We start from the raw sequence: 11,968 nt of genomic DNA, 5'->3' as shown, positions 1-11,968 counted from the left end.
TTAAAAAATTGAGTCATACTATTATCCCATAAGTCCTTTCTTTTTTTGTTTAATTCCAACTACTAAACTCATTTGAACCTCAACTTGTATATACCCATTTTATATTAAAAAAGTTCAGACTAGGCCAAATTAGGATAAATGGCCATTTAACACAATGTTAATGTTATAATTTCTCGATGTACTTTCTAAACGTACTAAATGTACTTTTTAAACATTTACAATGTTAATGTTGTAATTTCTCAATGTGGGGAATATCTAATATGCATAAGAGCAGTTGCAACTATATGCACACGTTGGGAACATAGACCATGAGTCATACTATCATTCCATGTCTGCATTCTGCTTTTGTTTTATTGCAACTGCTTGAGTCAAAGGGAATTTTATTTGCATTTGTATTAAATGAGGTCACTTTATATTGCAATGTACCGTTCTCATTTTTTTTACATGTGCCTCACGATTAGTTAAAATGTACCCTTCCAAGAGTTTGACTGTACTTATGGTTGTACGTCATTTGTTTTGTAATTTCATTTTTTTTTCCCAATTGTACACGAGAAAAACTTCTTCTTATACGTGGTTGACCTGGTGAGGAAGCGTTTCGTCATTCTTGAAAACTCACTCTCAGATGAAGACACCATCAAGAAATATGATGTATCTCCACTATTAACAGTATATTTGAATTTGACAAATTCTTGTTGTTCTATTGAATTGGGACTATTAGTCGCGCTTAACACTGGTTTAAAATGTTTGTCATAGATTGATGCTCTTAGAAGGTTTTTGGGTAAGAACCCAAAAACTTCTGACTCTAGCAACGTTGTGTTGGCTATGGATCCCATTGTTGCAAAGCTTAGTTGGAGAAATAACTACAATGTTGATGACTGTGGTATATACACAATGGGACACATGGAAACATTTATGGAATTAATCTCTTGAAAATGTGGCCTGATGAAAAATGATATGAGTGTTGGTTCATATTTTAAAGAAATTCATGTTCATTGTGTTTTGTCTATCTTGTTAATTGTTGGCTTCTGTTTTGCAGCGGAGCGTACTTAAAGTTTTACGATACAAATATCTATGCACATTACTAATGTTCGACCACAACGATTGCCGTGAAACTGTCGTTGATCATGCGAAAAAGGGTCATTTCTCTAAAGCTAGTGATTACATTTAATGTTCAAATATTATCTACGCAGTACGTTAGAATTTGTCTGATGACACCTCTGTTCATGTAGTATGATGTTTTAAATTCTAGTGTACGTTAATATGTGTAATGATTTGCAATTGCATAAGAAAAATGTTCAATTTGTGAACCAATGTTTAGTTGCACCTAATTAAAGTACTTCTTTGTCTATTTTTAGCGTGTTATTTACTTGAACGTTATTATCTCCTTGAATAGCGACTTATGATGTACTGAATTAGCAAAATAATATAATGTACATTTTAGGTCTGCTTTTAAATCTCTTTTGTAGAACAGTACATGCACATTATAAACATACATAATGGACATTTGAATTAAATTGAAAGCACATTTATTTCTATTATACATTGAAAACAGGAAAATAGGTCTAAAATCATGTCAAAGATCTATCTATAGCGACATCATAATCTAAGTATATGAATGAACTTTTGAAATTTTCTATCTTATTAAACGATCACATGCATTACAATTTAATTAATGTTTCATGTTCTTTTTAAAATAATTTAATGTACCTTTAAATATAATATAATGTACATTTTCCAAACAGTGCTTAATGATATTTTAGTTGCACCTAATTATCAGAACATGCACATTATGAATATAGATAATGGACATTTTAACTAAACTGTTTACATACATTACATAATATATACTTCAGTGTAAACAGGAAAACCTGTTTAATAAACTGTCAAAGATCTATTTTTAATCCCTTCCCAAAAAAAGGGTTCACTCGCCCCTTGTTGGGTGTCTTTTGGTCTTGCGGCCGTACAAACCACACATAAGGGAAAGGGTTTAGGGTTGGATTTGGCGGATTCGCGGTAGCGGTTTGCCTAATCTAACCCTAAATCCTTTCCCGTCCCGTTTTAGGATACCCGACCCCCTAGTTTTAATCCCGTCCCCAAAAAGGGTTCAGGCGCCCCCTCTAGGATGTCTTTTGGTCTTGCGGTCGTTCATAATCCAACCCTAAACCCTTTCCCATGCCGTTTTAGGATACTTGGCACCCTAGTTTTAATCCCGTCCACAAAAAGGGTTCACTCGCCCCCTCTAGGGTGTCTTTCGATCTTGTGGCCGTTCGTAATCCAACAACTTGAGCTAATTTGTACATTATGAATGTCGAAAAAGTACATTTAGAACTTTTAGAAAATACATTGACAAATTCTAACATTAACATTGTGTTAAATGGCCATATATCCTAATTTGACCTAATCTGACGTTTTTAAGTATAAAATGGGTATATAAAAGTAGAGGTTCAAACGGTTCAAGCAGTTGAAATAAATAAATAAATAAAAAGAATAGACTTATGACATGATAGTATGACCCAATTAATTTAAAAAAATACCGCCACTTTAAACTTCTTCTCTTTAACATCTTACTACTTTTTGATAAACCTGTCAATTAAATTGTAGCTGCACGTTTTCTCATTCTCAGATCGTTCACTTACTCTTTATCGCTCTCTATCGGAATGAAGGTTATACTCTTTGCTTTTAATTATTTGCTAAAAACAACTGTGTTTACTTTTCATCTGCTTCGAATTTTACATAGTTTCCGTAGATATTAATGTTCGAAGATGTTCATTATAAATCAGTCCTAATATTATTTCTCAGGTGCATCAATATGCCGGAATTTATACGCATTGTTTCCTAATGATTTTGATGTACTTTGTTATGGCTTAATATTTTTTAATGTTTAGGATGTATTTTCTTCATGTACTTTTTTAATGTTTAGCATTTACTTTCTGGATACGTGTCCTTCATATCAATATGTCGGAATTTATATGCATTGTTTGCTAATGATTTTGATGTAGTTTGTTAATGTTTAGAGATATACATAAATTTGTACGCATTGTTTCCTAGTAATTTTGATGTTCTTTGCTATGGCTTAATATTTATGATGTATTTTCTTCATGTATTTTCTTAATGTTTAGCATGTACTTTCTGGATATCTCTATTTTTAATGGCTTTATATTTCTGTCTTATATGTTTTTTTTAAAGCGCTTAAAACTGAAGAACACAGATATCACTATGGTTGTGCAAAACAGTCCTGATTCACCTATTGTTTGTCAACCTCCATCGAGATTCACCAAAGACTCTTCTTCTGCTGTGATAATTGAAGTTTCTGACAGTCCTACAATAGGAGTAGTACATCATCCTAGCATTTGTCATACTTTACATGCAGTTGACAAAAACTCTTCTTCTGTTGCGATAATTGATGTTCCCGACAGCCCTTCAATAGAAGAGATTGTTAATTGTCCTAGAGTTCGCCGCACTTCGTGTAGCATCTTAAAAAAACTCCGCTTATCCTTTGTTGATTGATGTTCCTGATAGCTCTATTAAAAGTTGGGATTTTTGACCTACCTTGTAACTGGCCACGCATTAAACAGATTGTGAGGGACAAACATGACATTGTTAGGGCCACCATAGGAACAAGCTGTGTAGAAGTGCCACCGATAGAAATTCTTACTCATTTAACTAAAACACCTATTCAAACATCATATCAAACAAACCAGGTTTTCAACAAACAACCCACTTCTGCTAGTAAACACAAAGCGGCTCTTCGTAAAGTGAGAAAATTGATTGCTGAGAGGAATAAGGATGTGCCTACAAACGCTGCTGTGTCATTCAGTTTAGGTATCTTCCCGGAAGATGAGGACTCTTCTGTTTATGCAGCACCAGAGCGGGGTAGAAAAAGAAAGAAACTGTCTGCTGATCGTCCACCTTTATCTCCTAGAACAGGGAATCAATATCATTTTATATTGACGACACGAATCCCTTCATACCTTTGACATCAATGCAATATCAGATTTCAAATTATGTGTTCACTGGCCAGGGCTCTGTGGATAACACTTGGTAATTACATACAGAAGATTTAATATTTTATATTCATTTACATTGTTCATCTTTACATATCTGCTACTAATCATAATGCTATTACTGTTTGTGTGCAGTAATACGTTATTTGAGTTCAAAAATAATGTCCTTGGTTGGGATCAACTGTTGTTATTAAAACCGTATCACTATATCTCAAGCTTTGTCATAGATTCTTGGTCGGCATATCTAAACTACAAAGAAAAGGATGGGAATCCAACCAATCCCACACGATTCTTTTTTAGTACACTTACATATGGAAGTTTGGTCATTGTTTTCATGTATTTCAGTTTACTATTTCCAACATTTTCACATTACTAAAATTTTATCTTCATTGTGCAGTTGTTATTAATGAAGAACACAGGTGCTTCTATTGATGATCATCGTTATAAACCTTTCAAGCATCGCATTGAAGTAGAATTAAATGAGTTTGAGTGGATTGATCTACCATCCGTTGAACTAGTTAGTCCCTCACTTCATTTAGTAATTGAAATTAAATTCAGTATTGCTGTAGTAGTCTATTTGAATATAAGTCGGTGAATGTACTGTCAAAGTTTTCAAAATGTGCTATTACTTAACATGAAATTAACCTTTACCTGTCAGTGACCTTACAATTGTTTCTTTCCCTGATGCTAGTTCTTCTTCCCTATTGCACTTGAGAATCATTTTGTGTTGTACATTTTTGACTTGCTAAGGAAATGTCTCATGATTCTTGACAATCGCATTAGAAGGGGGAGTGTCTTAGAAGAGTATGGTGATAGTGTACTTGAACTGGTAAATTTACATTCTCCTCAAATATGAATTGTTATCGTTCACTTGCATTGGTAAATTCATGTACATTATGGTTCATCTCGTCTAATTTTTATTATTGTGTTACAGGGTGATGCTTTTGCACGGTTTTTGTGTGAAAATCAATCAACTATGGAGAAAAGTAATATAGTAATGGGCATGGATCCTACAATAGCAATGCTTCCATGGAGAAATAACAGAAATATTTTTGACTGTGGTATTTACACCATGAGGCACATGGAAACATTTAAGGGAATAGCCACTTGGGACTGTGGACTGTCCAAAATTGATGTGAGTTTTACATTTCAATTCTAACTTATTTAGACCAAATCAATGTTATCTTGTTGGTTATTAAATTCTAATTTCATATTTTTTTTTTTTTGCAGATGAGATCGTTGACAATGCTAAGATTCGAGTACCTATACACGCTACTAACATTTGAGCACAACAAATATCGTAACAGCATTATTAGACATGCATTAGCTTGTCACGACACTTACAAATAGTTCCTGAATATGATTTATTAGTTTTCTTTTGTGTTGTCGACATATCTGGCGTTAGTTGATGTCTATTGGGTTTGCTGTATTGATAATGTACTTTTGATCTTTGGTGTATGTACACCAAAGTTGTACTGGATGTGCATTTATCCCAAGCTACTTGTTATAATGTAAATTCTATAATGATCAATTATCCATTTTAAGGAAAACAAATGTTCACGAAAATCAATGATGTTCTTGCTTTAATACGAGAATGTTCATTTTAAGGAAAACAAATTTACATCCTTTGTAACTTTCTTGCTTTAGGATCTCACAATTGATACAATTAATTTATATCGTGCGTGGTCATTTTAATACGAGAATGTTCATTTTAAGGAAAACAAAAAAATATACTACGTATACACTAATATTTAAACAAATCATATGAGAAGAGGGCAGAAAAGAGAAGAGAAATAGCAATATTCGAAATTGAGTAAATATGTACAATTAGTATTTTAATTTAACTATTACTTCTATATCATATGTTGCACACAATTTTCCTACTTTCCCAAATAACCCCAACAGACGTAAATCTAGGGTGGACCTAATAATACCTATTATGGAAGTATAGCCAATTTATGTTCAATTATAAAACACACAATTAGGTGTAAATATAAAATAGATAAAAGAAATACTTCTTTCAAACCATCTTTACAAAGAAAATACTTCTTTCAACTACGGAGTATTAGGTAACTTCTCCATAAATTTTGATTATACTCCACCTTCGTTTTCAATACTTCTTCATTGCCAGGTAATCACGTTCATTTACTAACTTGTCCTGAAGTTCGTCCATTGTTTTGGTGTATTTATTAGGTAATTATACGTGGTTGATTTAAATCATTGACAAAATCACCTGAAAATCCCGCCTCTTTTGTTGGTTACATTTTCGTCGTTTTCAGTTTAATGGGATGTTCATGTCAAGTTTAATGGGATGTTCGTTTAGATTTGTTATTAATTGATTACAATTGTGTGAGATTTACGTGTGTTGGGGTAATTGGGGCAAGTAGGAAAATTGTGTACAACATATGAAATAGGAGTAATAGGTAAATTAAAATACTAATTGTACAAATTTACTCAATTTCGAATATTACTCACAATGTTTATCATTCAATTATTAGTGTTTTTAAAGTTTACAGTATGATGTTCTAAATGCTATCGTTCAATGAACATTTTGAAATAAAACCATTCTTAATATGTCTACAGAGGAAATCATGTCATTATTTTGCTTGGGATTGGTAACAAATTCTGAAGAGGAAGACAGCAAACAATTCATTGAACATCATCTTGATGCAAAGAAGAGAATGCTAGGATAGCTATTTAATGGGAAGGATGCCATAATTGCAGGGGTGGAGGACAACTATGCAAAAAACACAGTACTACAAGATGAAACTTACATGCTACAAATCTTTCAAAAAGTTAATCAAGCTGACAAACATAACATGGAAGCAGTATGCAAGTGTTGGGCTAAGATGTTTATCTTACACAATGAGGAAGCCCGTTTAAGAGAGGAATATGAAAGGAGATTACAGACAAGCATTTCATTTGGGGTTAGAACGACTACCAGGGATAATGTAGTGGTTTTCCGAAGGTGTCTTTGTTACTTGACAGACAATCTCTCAACAAGGAGGACATTGCACCTGTTTCAATATCATTTGGCACCCGAGTTAGGAAACCTTGTTGTTGTAGACAGTGAAGAAGAAGATTTTGACTCTATCTCGACATCAATTTCCCGACCAGCGGTCGAACTTGCTTTTATTCTATTAAATCAAACCGAGTAATATATATAAACAGCTGAGGTATATTTGAGTATAAGTTTTATATTTACCTCATACCCCTTGTACCTACTGTTGATTTTCAATGTCCATTTAGAATATAAGAATATAAGTACATTCTCTTATTTGTTAATGATATTTCATTATATTGACGTAGTACCTTTTGTAATTTTTGGATTTTCAATACATCATGAAAAGAATTGTCCCATCACTGTATTTAAAATATCCATTACGTGCATTAACAATGTACCATTTAAATTAAATAATATAAATTAATGCATCTAATAATTACACTCTCATATGCAAGTTGTAAAATAATTCAGATGAAAAGACACCACTATTCATGATTATTTGATTAAATGAGACATGCGTCAAATGGCAGTTGTAAACTAATGCATGTGAAAAGACAAATAATACTACACTCATAAATTGTAACTTCTCCTATTCTTTTTTTTTTTTGGTGAAATGTGAGAATAATATTTATATCAAAAGATAATTACATATGAATATAAGTGGAAATCAAACAAAAAACAAGATATCAATCTACTAGACGCATTTTAATAAGCCAGTCTCTCTCAGCCTGTGTCAAAGCTGCTCTTTCCTTGCCTCGAACATGTGACCTCATCTCATCCATAATCATCTTTGCCACACACTCAGGCCGTACCAAAACAGCCTCATTCTTACTTTTATTTCTCTGTTTCCAGACCTGGTACATTGCACTCAACATCATAGCTGTCTGTACCCCTCTTTGTGCCTTTGTTCCCGTCCTCTGCACACACCAGGATACCACATTCCTCATGGGATAATCCCACCTTGTTTGCCTGTTCAATTCTTTGATGACCCTCTTGCTGTAAGTGCATTCAAAGAACAAATGACCTGTAGTTTCTTCATCCACCCCACATAAGTAGCATTTTTTCTCTATATCCAGTCCAAAACTGATCAGTCTAGCAACTGTGTTCAGAGCTTCATGAGCAATAAGCCACCCCAAAAATTGATGCTTTGGTATGGCCCATCCATTCCAGATTGCTTTATACCAATTGACACAAGTCCTGCTTCCCTTAAGTCACACATAACACCCAGCTAGAGTATAGCCATCTTGCTGCACCACCCATTTACCATCAGTATACCCAGCAGCCATTTCCTCTTTAACCTTGCAAATTCTCCTCCAAATCCAACTCGAATTCGTGGTAGGGGAATAATCCATCCATTCTTGTCCCTTCAGATAGTTATTATGTACCCAATGCACCCAAATTGAATCCCTTTTTGTAGCAACCCAGTCAACAAGCCTACCTATCATGGCCTTGTTTCAAACTTCCTGGTCTTTAAGCCCTAGTCCTCCTTCTTCCTTAGGTCTACAGATAGTATCCCATCCCACAAGAGGAGTTCTTCTGTAGTCTGCACTATTGTCCCAGAGAAAGTTCCTGCACACTGCCTCTATTCTCTTTATTATACCTTTGGGTATGATAAATATTGAAGCCCAGTATGAGTGCAGAGAGTTAAGGACACTCCTCACAATGACTAGCCTCCCTGCATAAGAAAATTTCCTTGCTCCATAACCATGAATTCATGCATAAATTTTATCCACCAGACATTCACAATCTTGTCTTCCAATTCTGGTAGTTTGTATTGGCATCCCTAGATACTTGAATGGAATGCTTCCTTCAATGAATCCTGAAACCTGCAGAATATCACTCTTTGTCTGCTCTGGTACATTTCTGAAATAAGCATTTGATTTTTACGCATTAACTTTCAGTCCGCTTGCTTTGGAGAAGGTAGCAAAGGACTTCAGAAGTAACATCATGGAATTGGCATCCCCCTTACTAAACAAAAGAACATCATCTGCAAACATCAAACTATTTAATCTTTGTTTTTTGCAAAGGGGATGAAATTTGAATTCATACTTGGAAGTAGCATATTGTAATGTACAGGTCAGGTATTCCATGCATAAAGTGAATATCAAAGGAGACAAAGGGTCCCCCTGCCTGAGGCCTCTCTTGCCCTGAAAATACCCAAAAAACTCTCCATTAACAGAAAGGGAAAATGTGGTAGTGGTGATGCATTGTATTAGCATTTCAGTAAACTCAGGTGGGAAATTGAGCTCATCTAATAGTTGCCCTACAAAAGACCACTCTACTGTATCATATGCCTTCTGTAAATCTATCTTGAACAAGCATCTAGGAGAAGCATGAGGTCTTTCATATAGTCTTATCAAATCCTGGCAGATAAGGATATTTTCCTGAATGATTCTTTGCTGAATGAAAGCACCCTGATTTTGTCCCACTAAGTGTGGCAACACTTCAGCCAGCCTGGCACATAGAAGTTTGGAGATGACCTTATACACTACATTGCAGCAGGCAATAGGTCGAAATTGAAGCACACTCTTTGGCCTATCACCTTTTGGAATTAAGGTAAGAGTAGTAGAATTGAGCTGTTTAAGTAACTGCCTATGTTGAAAGAAGTCCTGTACAGCCCTTATAACATCCCCTCCTACCTCTCCCCAAGCATCTTTGAAGAACTTACTTGTGTAACCATCTGGTCCAGGTGATTTAATATCAGGAATGCTAAACATTGCCTCTTTTACTTCCTCTCCTGTTACAGGCTTCATCAGACTAGACCAGTGTGCACCATACAAATAGGGCCTTTGTTGATAATACTCCTATGAATCTTCTTTGTATCCTGAATAAGAGCTGTTGGCATCCCCTTCCTTAATCCACTCATGCTTGGACTTCTGAGAAAGGAAGCTCTCCTTGGCCCTGATTAAATCCTGCAACTGCAGTGAAGCTTCATATTCTTCAGAGATGATCTGCATATTAGTAGGATCTTTATTAATAACTTCTTGCATATCTTCCACCTGTTTCTGCAAGATATTTGCAGCATTCTCAATATCACTGTATCCCTCCTTGTTCAATCTCTTTAACTCAGGCTTCAACTGCTTCAGATTCTTTACCAGTCTGAACATAGGTGTGCCAGACCTACTTTTATCCCAATTCTCTCTCACAATAGGTAAAAACTTCTTAGACCCACCCCACATATTGTAATACTTAAAACATCTCTTGCTTTGGCCTTGATTAGTGCTCTTAAGAATGCAAGGAGTATGATCAAAAATCCCCTCTGGCAGGAATTGTGCATACAAATCATTGAAGTTGTCACACCAGGCCTTATTCACCAGAAATCTATCAATCCTGCTATAAATTCTATCTTGAGGCTTCTGCTTATTATTCCATGTAAACAATGCCCCTACTGCAGCAATGTCCATCACCCCACAGTCAGACACACACCTTCGAAATGGCTCCATCTCTCCAGAGGGAGTACTCCCACCCACTCTCTCTGAAGCTGACAGAACACAGTTAAAGTCCCCTGCAACCGCCCATGGTCCTGATACAGTACAAGCAACCCTTCTCAAATTATCCCACAAAGATTCTCTATCATGCATCCCATTGAAGGTATAGACCATAGTTAACCAAAACATCCTCCTATCCACCAGAGATTCCACTTTCATATGAATGTATTGAGCATTATACTCCAACACATTCACCCTAAAGAGACTAGGCTTCCAAACTACCCAAATGCGTCCACCAGAATGATAGCCATTATTAGTTGTGATACACCAATTAGAAAAACTACTGGCAGCCTTAGTGAAGGCCTTATTCTTTATTTTGGTTTCTAGTAAACCAAACAAACCTATATTTTGATATTGCAGAAAATAATTAACATCTCTTTGTTTTCCTACTCTATTCATCCCTCTAATGTTCCTAAAACCAATCCTATCCATTAGACAGATTAGGGCAAACCTCATTACCATTTTCTCCACTACTCTTCTTTGGCGGGGAAGCTGCTACCTCTTTATAAGAAAATGCTCCAAAAGTATCAGTACTATAGCCAGCTTGAACCACCTCCCTCGTATGCATCTTTACCAGTCTTTTCACTGGTGTTTTTTGACCTACGGGAGGTCTTCCTTCCACCTGAACAGGCTTAGTGTGACTCTGAATGACTGGTCTTACTGTTACAGGTGCAGTAACAGCCACAACTGTTTTATTAACTGGTCTCCAGACCTTTTTTACAGGTTGTTGGCTCATCTTCTTTTGTTCTCCCTTCCTGCACTGCTCCTTTTCATGGCCCATTCCTTGACATACCGTGCATTTAACAGGCTTCCATTCATACTCTATTTCCACCTGCACTACCTCTCCATTCTCATCTTTAAATGATATTTTGGCAGGTAATTGTTGATCCACCATCAACTCCACCATTACCCTAGCATAACCCAGTCTAGTACGTTCCTCCGTGGCCACATCACACTTGACATATTTGCCAACAATATTAGTAATCTTAGATAAACTCTTGCCCTAGAACTTGATTGGTAGTTTATGAATTTTAATCCATGCTGGTACAGATTTCACATCCTCCTTTTTCATTTCCAGGTCTTTCTCCCATTCTTTTACTATCATAGGTTTATTATCAAATAAGTAATGCCCTGATGCAAGCACCTTTTCTTTCATCTCCATTGTTTTAAACCTAACCAAGAAAATCCGTTTGGCATAAAAGATATCTTGTCAATGTTGAATTTTGTCCATATCCTTCTTATAAAACCCTCAACTATCTCCCAGGGAGGGTTAGCTCCTAGGATAAAGCATATCGCTGCCTGCTTCCAGTAATCAATTTCATCTGCAACATCCTCAGGTTGAATTTGCAACAAATCCTCAGTCTCTGTTTTGTCATCCTGTTCTCGGTTTTCATTCCTCTGTTCCAAACTATCACTAACATATTCCTCCTCCTCCTCACTGGCCTCTATTTCCTCATCTGTTTCATCCTCCT

The 11,968-nt window shown here is 35.6% G+C and overlaps 1 protein-coding gene across 1 annotated transcript; it reads right to left on the bottom strand.

The window, feature by feature from the left end:
• Nucleotides 1-9,812: 9,812 nt before the first annotated feature.
• Nucleotides 9,813-11,652, bottom strand: LOC141650979 (uncharacterized). The gene is made up of 3 exons (XM_074458711.1): nucleotides 11,545-11,652; nucleotides 10,956-11,451; nucleotides 9,813-10,837 (listed from the first exon to the last, which is right to left on the bottom strand). The coding sequence occupies exons 1-3, from the start codon at nucleotides 11,650-11,652 to the stop codon at nucleotides 9,813-9,815; spliced, it is 1,629 nt and encodes a 542-aa protein (XP_074314812.1).
• Nucleotides 11,653-11,968: the final 316 nt, after the last annotated feature.

This window comes from Silene latifolia, chromosome 1 (assembly GCF_048544455.1).
Source record: "Silene latifolia isolate original U9 population chromosome 1, ASM4854445v1, whole genome shotgun sequence".
NCBI lineage: Eukaryota > Viridiplantae > Streptophyta > Magnoliopsida > Caryophyllales > Caryophyllaceae > Silene > Silene latifolia.
Note: the sequence above shows the minus strand (reverse complement) of the source record. Positions and strands in the feature narration are given on the sequence as shown.

Coding starts and splice junctions, on each gene's coding strand:
- LOC141650979 (XM_074458711.1), bottom strand. CDS start 11,652: ATGAAAGAAAAGGTGCTTGCATCAGGGCATTACTTATTTGATAATAAA. Junction 11,452..11,544: donor AAAAGGAGGATGTGAAATCT/GTACCAGCATGG, acceptor AAATATGTCAAG/TGTGATGTGGCCACGGAGGA. Junction 10,838..10,955: donor GAAGAGTAGTGGAGAAAATG/GTAATGAGGTTT, acceptor ATCAAAATATAG/GTTTGTTTGGTTTACTAGAA.